The sequence below is a fragment of the Nothobranchius furzeri genome, chromosome 5 (assembly GCF_043380555.1).
Source record: "Nothobranchius furzeri strain GRZ-AD chromosome 5, NfurGRZ-RIMD1, whole genome shotgun sequence".
NCBI classification, from domain to species: Eukaryota; Metazoa; Chordata; class Actinopteri; order Cyprinodontiformes; family Nothobranchiidae; genus Nothobranchius; species Nothobranchius furzeri.
This window is the reverse complement of record NC_091745.1, coordinates 62,692,894-62,705,953: the sequence shown is the minus strand read 5'-3', so window position 1 is coordinate 62,705,953 and position 13,060 is coordinate 62,692,894. Positions and strand designations below refer to the sequence as shown.

At 43.2% G+C, this 13,060-nt stretch overlaps 1 protein-coding gene across 1 annotated transcript in view; it reads right to left on the bottom strand.

The window, feature by feature from the left end:
* LOC107379167 (inactive phospholipase C-like protein 2) overlaps window positions 1-11,293 on the bottom strand; it is a 50,773-nt gene extending 39,480 nt beyond the window's left edge. Inside the window, exons 1-2 of the mRNA XM_015949780.3 lie at window positions 10,930-11,293; window positions 10,208-10,649 (exon numbers count right to left, since the gene is read on the bottom strand). Of these exons, the coding sequence (XP_015805266.3) occupies window positions 10,208-10,453 (246 nt within the window). The 5' untranslated portion in view covers window positions 10,454-10,649; window positions 10,930-11,293. The remainder of the gene's footprint in view (window positions 1-10,207; window positions 10,650-10,929) is intronic.
* Between the last annotated feature and the right edge of the window lie 1,767 nt (window positions 11,294-13,060).

Sequence of the window (13,060 nt, the reverse complement as noted above, 5' to 3'; positions counted from 1 at the left end):
AATAAAATAAATGTGATATATCATTTAACACGAGAAATTCATTTGAGAAATGTTGTTTATATATATATACACACACACACACACACACACACACACACACATATATAACCATTTAATATTTCATTACAATATCTAATTCACATGCAACTCTGTAGAAATATGTACACACCCACATCACCAGGAGTTGTTTTAAACTCCCTCCAGGAAGCTGTTTACTATTACAACTGCTACAATGAGAATGTGGTTGGTAGTGTTCCAACCACATCCTCATCTTCTCGTAAATTCAGAGAAGCAGCTTAACAAGAACAAAGTGCTCTTCTGGTGAGAAGTTAACGCCAGTCCAACATCTCACAACGTCTCAATATAACATTTCATCAGAAAAGAAACAACCACCTTCTTTGAAGACAAAGTGGGGTTTGTTGCATTTTTGAGTTGCTTTAAAAATCTCACAAGTAGAGAACATATCCATAAAGTTTTATTTTCTCTTGCCGCAGCCACGTTTATGCAACATACCTCCAGTTAATGTGGAAAATAAACCTCTTTTGAGTTTGGTTTTGGTGCACCAGTTTCATTTGTGTGGGTGACATTTATCATTATTTAAAAGCTCTGTCTCTTGGGTGGCAGGACAAGTCGTCTTTTATGTTTTAGAGTGAAATTCCTTTTGACATCATGCTATTAATCTGTGACTCAGTGAACGTGGAGCCCATCTGCCTGCTGCATTACTAATCCAATGCTTTTCTAAACTAACCATGCAAGTTTCACAGATTTTTGAGGGTCTTGTCAGGATGTCATGCTCTGAGCAGCTTGACATGGCGCCTATAGAATGTAGGTCACTGAGCATTTTCATAATGATTTCTCCTTCACATGGATTCCTTTGGAGCTGGACTGTGGTGGGAATTCTCTGGACCGGGTCACTAGAATGGACTAAGCTAATTTACAACATGATGTGCGTTTTTCACTTATTTTGTTTTAGGAGGCCTTCGACTTAATGCCTTTATCTGAACCCAGAACATCTTCATCTGGCACAGAAGTAGGACAAACCACACTACAATAGTCTGGAAACTAACCCCAGCTTTCCACAGGAGCCGTCAGCAGCACGTCTTGCTCGCGTAAACTGCTGCTTGACCCTTCCCACGAGACGCGAAGCAGCAGGGGAGCAGCTGTCACCGACCGAGCACGAAGTCACACGAGTGACTTCGTCAGTTAACACAACAACAAGCAGGAGAAAACTACAACATGGCTCCAAAAGGTGTGTGTTTTATGTTCTGTCCGTTTTATAATCGCCAATACGGACCTGAAAAACAAAGGAGACCGCTAGCTAGGTGATAACTTCTCACGGGGCCGCACATTTAGTAACCTTTTTAAAAAGTAAAGCAACCGGAAGGCAGTACGTTCTTTATTCTGAAAATCTCGGGAGCTTCTCTCCATTTCCGTGTCCGATTTCCTGTCTTTCCTTCCCCAAAAATGTCGAACTTGACCCGTTTCAGAGGCGTCGCGCGTAGAAAATAGAACCGGCGCGTAAAGGCCGCGACATGCTGCTCCTGAGACGCGGCCGACTCGCGCTGCTGACGGCTCCATTGGAAAAGGTTCTGTTGACCACAGCGGTTCCTATCAGCAGCTATGACGTGCTGCTGCAGTAACGTGCTGCTGACGGCTCCTGTGGAAAGCCGGGGTCAAGCTGCACATCAGGAAAGTCAATATTCCCCACATCAATATTCAAACTCCAACATTGTGTCACGAATGAAAGCTGATGGCAAAGAATGTGAGCCCTCAAAATGTTTTCGTTTAAAATGCATGTGTTCAAAGCAAACGTCATCTCAGCGGTATCACACACATTATCGGATTCTTTCCCAGGCAGTAAAACTGCTTCATTAAGCTAGAAATACAATAACTACTACTTTCTACTCTTTCCTGTGTTTTCAGGAATTTCAGACACAAATCCTTGAAGTCCATGACGTTGACAACTAATTTGTAGAACTGAAGGAAGATGACCAGCGTAAAGATCCTTTAATATGAGACATTCATTAGTAAAATGTCTAAATCATGATGGGATGCTGTTGTCTCTCTCTCTTAAACTCTCAGCTGATAAATGGATGGTTTCAGGATCATTAAGATAATTTCATCTTTGATTGTGTCAGTGAAACAGAGCTGAGACAAGCACTGGAACGGTTATCTAAAGCTGATCTGTCCAAAATACTGTCTTTAGTGTGCAAATGTCATCATCTTCAGGTTCTCAATCAGGACAAATAAACACAGCTTCAATCATCTGAGAACAACAAACACTGGCAGCAGAGAACGCTCCAGAACGGGACAAGAAATCAGATTAATAAAACATAATTAGGGGTTTGGTGAGAAAGAGGGAAGAGGACTGGGGTGGGGGAGAAACTTAAGAAAAGCTGTTTTGAGACATCTGCTGCTGTTTCCCGGACGCTAAAACAACGACAGCCTTCCTCGTTGTGAGCCAAGATGGGTGAGTTCATAAATGTTAAGTGACAGTGTGACGTAGATCTGTGAGGACTTTCAAATCCATCGACATTTTGCATTAGATGCTAATGCAGGAGATAGGTGTAGGAGACTATTTTCATGTTCAGCCTGCATGAAAAACTCAGACTGATTATAATCAGTGAACCAGAGCTTTAAACTGATAATTTAGAACAGACTGTGTTTTAAGTTTACTGCTTTTTTTAAATAAAAACGCTTAGTTTTATTATGTGTTATATGTCGACTGCCTAAAAATGAACTGTCCATTAATAAAGTTGTCAAACTCTGAACACCCTCAATTAAAATCAGTAGAAATCCACCCGAAAACAGAATTCCTTGGAGAACACAGGAGGCTTTGTTGGACAGACATTTAGCTCCTCTCTGAAAGTTTCCTTAGCTCAAGCTTAATGCTGTTCCATCTGCAGCCGCACTGCAGAGGTTCACATGAGATAGCTGCTGACAATAACGGCTTTTCAACACACCAAACTAAGGCAATGTGTGGAAGTGTCGTCCTCTTTATATTTAAGCAATCCTAATATCTATTGTAGCATCACGGAAGGTCCTCTAATTTGTGGCAAAGGTCACATTCACCCAGCTGGGTCAAGCTGGGTCAAACAGTAACTTTCAAGTCCACAGATTAGCCAAGGAGCCATGATGTCTGCTAAAGAACCATCGTTATCTGCTGCTGTTCCGTCCCAGAAGAAGGACACCTCAAGTTCACAATAATAATTAAATAATAATATTAATAAACTCTTTGACTTTATTACTGTTTATTATATTCATCATAAATAATCACTTGGTTCAGTATAAATGTATTTTAATTACATAAAATGAATCATTATGCTTTGGGTACAATAATGATTAATTATGATTATGGTTGATGACAGTAATGTGTGTTCAGCAAATCAGAAGGTCAGCTCCATCTTATCCATCTAACACAGAGTTTATCCAGAGTAAACAATAACTGCCAACACATGCTTTTGACGCATGACCAAAGCTTTCTTGCTGAGAGTGGGTGTGTTCTGAGAGCTTTGTAAACTAACCTGCAACAGCTTTCACGTCAGTTCTTGAACCAACACCATCGAGGAGACGGGTCGGCCACCCTGATCCTCTGCCAAGCGGTTCTGTCACGCAGATCAGAATAGCTAAGAATAAACATAAACTGCAACCAGCTGACGAAAAACTCCTTCCAGAAGTTATTGATTTCTGAGTTAAGTTAAGACGAGAAACTCCTTCAGAGTTAAGCCAAACGCTCGACACTGTGTACCCGGCGACATCTCTGGACCAGAGGATCGGTTCACTCGCGTCTTCTCTACCGGACCGAGTACCAAGAGGTGGACACCAGCTTCCCTGACCTCCGGATCCACAAAGAGGGTCTCCTGTTTGGGTGAGGTAGCACACAGGAATGTGTTTGATGCTGTTTTCTCTAAGTAAACAACTCAGGTAGCTGCAAAACATCATTTCCAACCAGAACGCTTTCCTCTCTCTGAAAGAAACCTTCTGAGAATTCCATTCACCCATCCAAACTCGTATTTTCAATTTAGCTTTCATCCAGCCACAGGTTTGCTTTTTAAAACAAGTTTAATATCAAAGCTGTTAAAAATTGTCATTAAATTGTCATCCATGAATTGTTATTTATAATTGTCGTTCAAATCTTAAAGTTTAAAAATTGTTAGCAATAAAATTCTTCATTTTTTAAACTTGCCTCATTCTTTGAAATGAAACACAGAAAGGCATAATATTTCTGGTAATTGAAAAGCAAAGATTCCTAGCTTCTGATTCAAAATAAACTTTTGCAATTAAATTTAATTATCTTAAACATTAATCTTTGGATTAAAAATAGACCAAGTGAATTGGTGTATGGGCTTCTATTGATTATATAAGTATCTTGGATATTTATACATAATATAAGCTCATATGCTAATATGCTCGGTCATTCTCAAAATCTAACAACTGATAGCAAACAGTGTTGATTCTAGAATGTAGTTAACCCTACACTACACAGCCCAAATGAGTGAAACACAAATCCTTAGAAATGTGGCTATACTGGCAGATGAAATGGATATGAATACCTAATCTGTTCACATTTTCATCAACTGCATTAACCTCAGTTGAGTCACTGGGAGGTGAAGTCCTAACTCCAGCAATCAGAAAGGTGAGAGACGAGGGGACACCCTGGACAGTACTTCACAGGGACACACTGAGACAACCAGTCACGCACTCATACCCAACTAATGACATTTTAGTTGCCAATTAACTCAACCTGTATGTTTTTGATCTGTGGGAGGAAACCCGTGCATGTATGAGGAGAACGTGCTAACTCCATGCAGGATACAGCTGGGTTTAGAACCTGCAACCCTCTTGCTGTGATGCAACAGTGCTACTAACTGCACCACTATGCAGTCCAAAGACGTTTGCTTGATGATGTTTAGTGTTAGTCTGTTAACATGAGTGAGCTGATAAACTGCCAGCTGTAGCACAATGTTGGTGGGTTACTAGCTTGAGTTAGCATAAAGCAGCTAATTATCGGTTACACAGGAAAGATGTAGCTGCATTGTACAGCAACATACAGAACAGTTAAAAGCTTACCTTACTCATATTTATTACATTTTCAGTGATCTCTAGTAGGAATTAATGCCTTGTAAGTCGTTCTATGGGAAAGTGGTAGAAGACGGCAGAATTTGGGAGTCTTTTTTCCTAATATTCAGACATCTCACCTCTGATTGGCTAACAGCAACGCAACTCTGCCACTGACTCGGTTTTTCTGCTACGCTGATGTTTTAGCCGCATAAACAACACAAGTCAGAAGGAGTTCTGCCGTGTGGCGGAGTTGAATATGCCAACGGTTAGCTTCTACTAGTCAAGATGTTCTCTGCCGTTTCCTGGACACTACATGGCTGTACATTAACATTTTTAATTATAGCACTGGTGCTACAATGGTTTTAGGTTTTATAGCACAAAACAAAATCTTCAAGCACCAGCTAAAAAAATATGTAACTATCTCAAAAAACCAAAAGTAGTTCTTATAAACACACTGGCAAAAACTAGCAGTGCCTATAATGAAAACAAGTGGCAGGATCCAAGAACTTTATACGTTTTAAATTAGCCAGCTAACCACAGGCCTTACTTGATGAAATAAGCTAAACTTTAACATTCGTTTTAATTCCATGAACAACAGCATCACCTTCATTTAGACAAAAACATGTTTTCAAAAAAGAAAAAAAGGGACTTGCAGCACTGTCGGTGTGTTTGTTTCTGACCACAACCAAAGTATGGGAACTGATGAAGCCTCTAGGATGGAAGACTAAATGTCTTCAACATAACTAAAGAAGTCCAACCTTCACCTACATGCTGCAGCAACATTCAGCCAGAAGGAAAACTGAAACTTAAATGTAACTGCTGTCGATAACAATCCAACAGATTCAAAACTGTAAAACTCTCAACAGACTTTACATACTGCAGATTTGCATCAGTGGGGTTTGTAGTAGTGACCTGCTCTGACATTTACACACTTCTAGCTGTTAAAGTAATTTTCTGGGATAACATTTTTAAAATTTATTATCAATGTGATTTTTTTGCTAAATGAAACAGATTTTATACCACGCGGTTTAAACAGATCCTCTGCTCAGAAAAAAAATGTATAAATATGCCTGAGAAAAATGAGCACATTTTTAGGGATCATCAATCAATCAATCAATCAGATGTATTTATATAGCACCTACCACCAGCTTATCGAAGGCCCAAGGTGCTGAGCAGCACACAACATCCATCCATTGTCATCTGCTTATTTGGAGTCGGGTCGCGGGGCAGTAGCCCAAGGCGAGAGGCCCAGGCTTCCCTCTCCCCAGTCACTTGGTCCAGCTCCTCCGGGGAATCCCAAGGCGTTCCCTGGCCAGGTGAGAGACACAGTCCTTCCACCGTGTCCTGGGTCTACCTTTACATCTCCTCCTGGTTGGACGTGCCCGAAAAACCTCACCAGGGAGGCGTCCAGGAGGCATCCTGACCAGATGCCCGAGCCACCTCAACTGGCTCCTCTCGATGTGGAGGAGCAGCGGGTCTACTCCGAGCCCCTCCCGAATGACCGAGCTTCTCACCCTATCTCTAAGGAAGAGCCCAGAAACTCTTCTGAGAAAACTCATTTTGGCCGCTTGTATCCGCGATCTTGTTCTTTTGGTCACTACCCAAAGCTCATGACCATAGGTGAGGATAGGAACGTAGATCGACCGGTAAATAGAGAGCTTCGCCTTCTGACTCAGCTCTCTCTTCACCACGACAGAGCGATACAACACCAGCATCACTGCAGATGCAGCACCAATCCGCCTATCGATCTCATGCTCCATCTTTCCCTCACTCATGAACAAGATCCCGAGATACTTAAACTCCTCCACTAGGGGCAGAACCTCATCCCTGACCCGGAGAAGGCATTCTACCCTTTTCCGAATCAAGACCATGGTCTCAGATTTAGAGGAGCTGATTCTCATCCCAGCTGCTTCACACTCGGCTGTGAACCGCTTCAGCGAAAGCCGAAGATCCTGTTCTGATGAAGCCAACAGGATCCTCAGGTCACTAAAACAGATGCCCTCCACACCTTGGCTGCGCCTAGAAATCCTGTCCATAAAGGTTATGAACAGAATCTGTGACAAAGGGCAGCCTTGGCGGAGTCCAATTCTCACTGGGAATGAGCCCGACTTACTGCCGGCAATGCGGACCAAGCTCGGACACCAGTCATACAGGGACCTAACAGCCCGTATCAGAGGGCCTGGTACCCCATACTCCTGGAGTACTCCCCACAGGGCCCCCCGAGGGACGCGGTCAAACGCCTTCTCCAAATCCACAAAACACATGTAGACTGGTTGGGCAAATTCACACGCACCCTCCAGGATCCCCCTAAGGGTACAGAGCTGGTCCAGTGTTCCACGGCCAGGACAAAAACCACATTGCTCCTCCTGAATCTGAGGTTCAACAATCCGACGGACCCTCCTCTCCAGAACCCCTGAATAGACCTTACCAGGAAGGCTCAGGAGTGTGATCCCCCTGTAGTTGGAACACACCCTGCAGTCCCCCTTTTTAAATAAGGGGACCACCACCCCGGTCTGCCAGTCAAGTGGGACTGCCCCCGATGTCCACGTAATATTGCAGAGCTACGTTAGCAAACACAGCCCCACAACATCCAAAGACTTAAGGAACTCCGGGCAGATCTTATCCACCCCTGGAGCCTTGCCACAGAGGAGCTTTTTAACCACCTCAGTGGCCTCAGCACCAGAGATTTGAGAGGCCAACCCAAAGTCCCCAGACTCTGCTTCCTCACTGGAAGACATGTCGGTGGGATTGAGGAGGTCTTTGAAGTATTCTGCCCACTGATCCACAATGTCCTGAGTAGAGGTCAGAAGCACACCGTCCCCACTATAGATAGTGTTGGTAGCACACTTCAATTTAGCACGTCATGTGCAGTCCGGGTGAGGGAACACGGTTTCCATTTATATAATTAATCATGAGAGGTCTTCACAGTAGATAAGAGAGTAAAATTGAGTTAAAAAGACACATAGAAAAATTAAATAGAAAAGTACAAGTAAAAGTCATTAAAAGCCATACAGTACAAAAGGTAAAAATACAAAAGCCAGAGTCAACAATGCTGAGGGAAAGCTAGTAGATAAAAGCGAGTTTTCAGGCGAGACAAACTCCTGTAGATAAAGAGCTTGCTTCACTGCCAGAGGGAGCTCATTCCAGAGTGTAGGGGCCATTACTGAGAAGGCCCGGTCCTCCTTTGATCAGAGTTTAGAGTGGAGGACTTCATATATTCATAAAAAATTATGAGAGTAATTCACAGAACACCAAACATGAAAACATCTGAAAATTTTCCAAATACTACAATCATCCTTAAGAAGTTATTGGTGTGGTCTCAGGAGTGCTGCTGAGTTGGTTGTGATTGAATGTTTAGAAAGAGCTGCAGCTGCAGGTAAATGCAGCTTTAGCTCAGCTGTTTGCTTAAATACTTTAACAAGCTAAAGGTTAAATGTTGATCTGACTCTTTAATGCAACAGAAATGTTACAACATTATGGCATTATCTCATCGTGTGTTTCTCCTCCAGTGTCCCAGACCCATATACTGGGATTTATATTAAATGAGGCTGTAACATACTGGTGGCCATTTCTTATCAGAAAATAAGTATTTATGTTATTAGGTTTTAACCAAGTTTAATACTGGCGGTGTTTACTCTAAACTCAACTACCAAAAATATAAATAAACAACGAGGAAATTCTATAAAGGCTGAAAGGAGGTAAATCTGTCCTCGACAGAAAACCGTGTTATTAAGTGGTGATTCTGTTCGATCCGGCAGACGTTTGGTTCAAAACCACTGCAATATGTTGAAGCGACAGTACTCACTCAGCGTGAGCGCCGCTCTGCTTCACCTCTGCAGCGAGCTGTCTCCGCGACTTCGATTGGTCAAATGATGACACGCGACAGACATGCTAGCACGAAGACAGTTTGTGAACAAGACGCTCCCCTCCTTTGTCTGATTGATTCTCATCAAGATTGACTGAAATCTGACAGGAGACCCCATCCCCTCAAAACTAAAACTCTTTGGATCAATCACAGGAACGCCATATTTGGCTTCAAAAACAAGTTTGCAGGTATGATTTGTTCAATAAAGTTCTGGGGGGAGGGGGGTAACTTGAAAAGATGTTGCACCAGAGCTAAATTTATCTCAGTTTTTTTTTCATCGCATGTGCAACATATATGTCACACACTACAGCCCAGCTGTAAACGAACAGCCTCCCCCGTTGTGAGTCAGGATGGGCGAGTCCATGAATGTTTAGCGACAGTCTGTCATAGAAATGTCAGGCTTTTGAAATCCTGGAGTTTCTCCATCTATCTTCTGTCAGAAGCTTATGCAAGAGCAAGAGACTATTTTCATTTTCAGCCTGCAAGTTAAACTCAGAGTGAATGATCACTTTCACAAACAAGAAGTAAGAAATGGCTTCCGAGTTCATTCATTAATTATAATAATGCCATGATCGTGATTTCACTGTAAAAAAATATATCAAATTTTTGCCGCATTGCCTTACGTTAAATAACAAACACTGGAAAACTGTTTCTTGCAGATCTGACAGGTTCTAAATTTGAATTAGCAGCTGGTGTTTCCTCCAAGGACTGATTAAGTGTTTGTTGGTTTCTCCTGCAGGTCCTTCACTCACTCAGCCTGTGTTGCACTTCAAAAAGATCAGAGCCAAAGATGCTCATGACCCTGCTGATGTTAGTCAGCCTGCTGTGTGTTCACTTCAGAGAACATAGTTTAAGAATCTCTCCATCTCAGCTTCACTGGATGCTTTCATTGTTAGGGTCATGGGTTTAGCATTGCTCTCATTTTGTCACACTACTGTATTTGTTAATGTTTCTATTATACTACAAAGCCCATTGTATTTCTACTTAGACCTCTCGTGCACCTCTGCTTCTACATATTTGAAATCGCACTCTGGCTCTTCAAACAAACACGCCGTTTCAAAAGGCTGATGTTATTTAAAAAACAAGGAAGCTCTAATTGCATTTAAAATATTCAGAACAAGGTGTAACCTAAATACTGATGTGTTGTGGGAACACCTACTTCAAGACAGGCTGTGTAATAACCTTGCAGGAAAGCTGACAAGTCTAGAAATCCGGACCTATGAGTGAATGCGCAGGTTTGGATCCAGATAATCCAGATATAGTCACTTCCGCGATGTTTACCTTAATGATGCTGCTCCTGCGTGGTATTTCTGATTTGGCATCCATTCCCACTGAGGCGTTTTCCACTCCGCTTCGGCCACCAGGTGTGACCAGGGATCCCGAACCGACCATGTTGTCTGAAATCCCACAGTCTCCATTCAGAACCGCCTCTTCGCAATGCGTCCTGCCCGCAGCGTCGTCGCTGGGCACGGCCGTGTCCCCGAGATTTACTGGAGGCAGCCTTCCGTCCTCCCCAAACTCCGCCATAGGCACTTCGACCACACACACACGCTCTCTCTCTCACACACACACCGCTGGGTAGCAAAGCTTCAAGGTTTCGACTTGGCTCCAATACCCTGCCCGCCCTACTGGCTCGTAGCCTCCAGACTGTGCCGTTTCATCTCCCGGTGCACCTATCCGCCAGGTTCCTACGGAATGAGGGGCTTCCTCCGTGCATTGTGCTCTGTGGAGACAGCAGAGCGATTAGCATCAGTCTGATATTAGTGACTGGAGAAATAATGATCACCAGGAGCACAAAGCAAGCATCCTATGCGGTGTGCAAACGTGATGTATAATTACCGCAAACACTACTGTATTTTTCTTCATTTGCACTAGCTATTTTTTACACGCACCCCCTTTGAGAGGAAGCCCACCCCATTCTCCTGTTCCTGTAACAGCGGAGCTCATTGACCATGTCTAAACTAATAATTAGCTTGGCGTGTTAGGTTGCTGTGTGTTCTTACCTTTAGAGCTGCCTGGTCTCCACATAGCCACGGACCGACCTCCTTTTTTAAGTTGCTACTGCAACAGGGAGGGAGGGGAGGCAGACTGCCTGCCTAACCTTCGGTTTCTGTCAACTCAGCTAATTAGTTAGCCTGCTAGCAAAGCTCAGTCGCTGACTGAAGTTAGTTTTCACCACTAACTTTAACCTGCGGCCGGCAGCAGCTCACTAACTAACTAACACCCCCCCCCTCCATGTGATTCGCGACGGCGGGTGGTTATCCTGTGAAGTTTTGAGGCGGTTTAATCCGCGTTGAGTTGCTACTATTCGGCAGTCCGTCACCAAGAAGAGCCGTTTCCAGGGAACAAAGTTGTGTATGTCTCGTGAACGCGCACGAAGAACCGCCCTTTTTTCACTGGTTTAATGGGTTGATGCACCTGTGTCCATGTTTATTACAAACTCATGGCTTACTTTATGTTAGGCGCCAAATTAAACATTACAGCACATTTTAAAAGGAACATATTAAGTTATTATAATTCTATGATTGATACAATAAATGGGCATGAAGTTCTTTGCACTAACTCTCACATGAAGTGATTTATTCTTGACAGTTTCAGTACCTTCCAGAATGAGCCGCTTCACTGTAATTCCAGCTGCACACTGAAAGCTAGTGATGGGATTTATGGCTCTTTCATGGAAGCCGTTCATTAGTCGGTCGTTACCTCAAAGAGCCGTACAGCAGTGTCTTCCTGCGGTGTCCGTGAGGGTGCACAGGGTTGGTTAGCGTTCCTCCCATAGACATGTATATAAACACATGTTTATATACATATCAATGATTCCTCCTATGCCCGTCACAGCAGTGGGTGGGGTTTGAGCGGGTGAGTTTGACCGACTTCCGGGGAGGTTTGTTAAGATGAACGGCTCTCAACAGGGACTCCGCTCTCATCATTCACTTTGAAAACCCGTTCAAAATATTTCATTAGTTCGTGAATGTCACATCACTATTGAAAGCATCAACAGTGCAGAACGGTTTACTTGCAACCATCACTGCACTCCGGTGCACAAAGTTTCAGCAGTGAAGCAGCTTCTCCGTGCTCCTCGCTTGACTCATGAGATCACAAAATCATTCGAGACTTTTGCCCACCTCCTCAAGATCACATGATCCCTCGAGACTTCAAAGGTTACGGTTTGTTTATGTAATCCGCTATAAACCAAAATGAAGGAAATTACGTTGTTATCGGTCGATCTGCTCCCCCCACCACACCCCCACACACCACAGAACTGAGCAGGCTGAGGTACCGTGTTTTCCCTTGCTAAGAGTGCTATATATGATAAGAAGACATTTCCGCTAGGAATTTTTGTCCCACTCCCCCCTTGGTAAATAGTAAATGGCCTGTATTTGCTATAGCGCCTTTTAGAGTCTTGGAACTCCCCAAGGTGCTTTACAACACAACCAGTCATTCACCCATTCACACACTGGTGGTGATGAGCTACAATGTAGCCACAGCTGCCCTGGGGCGCAGTGACAGAGGCGAGGCTGCCTTCTATTTTCTATCAGAAGCTATTGCGGGAGATAGGTGTAGGAGACTGTTTTCATGTTCATCCTGCATGAAAAACTCAGAGTGATGGATTATAATCAGAAATAACATTTTAAAAAATTGTTTTTTTTTTCAGTCAGCCACACCTTTAAGTTAATTTAGAAAGAGGATGTGTTTGTCCCTTTCGACATAGTACATGGGACTGCCCTGTTGACTGACATCTGTAGTGGTGAGTACGCCATCTTTTTCGTTATCCAACAGGAGGCAGTTTGAAAGAGAACCGTAGATCCGCCCTGGACTGAACTTTCCCTTTGGGTTGAGGCCAGAGTACTCATATATGTAGAAAAGCTTGCCAGGCTAGTGAAAAGAGTCTTCTACCCCTGTTTCCTGTATTAGCCACTGATAGAAGATAGACAGAAATGCTTGGATTAGTCAATTCCACATCATATTTGCACTCATGGACTCAAGAGGGCTGTGTTTATTTAGCATCCAGGAGAGAGCAGAGCACATCTTGGCTAGTAAAAGCTAACTATTAGCATTAGCAACTTCACAACATGGCAGAACTCTTTCAGGCTTATTTGTGAAGATAAAACATCAACATTGCAAAGCGAACTG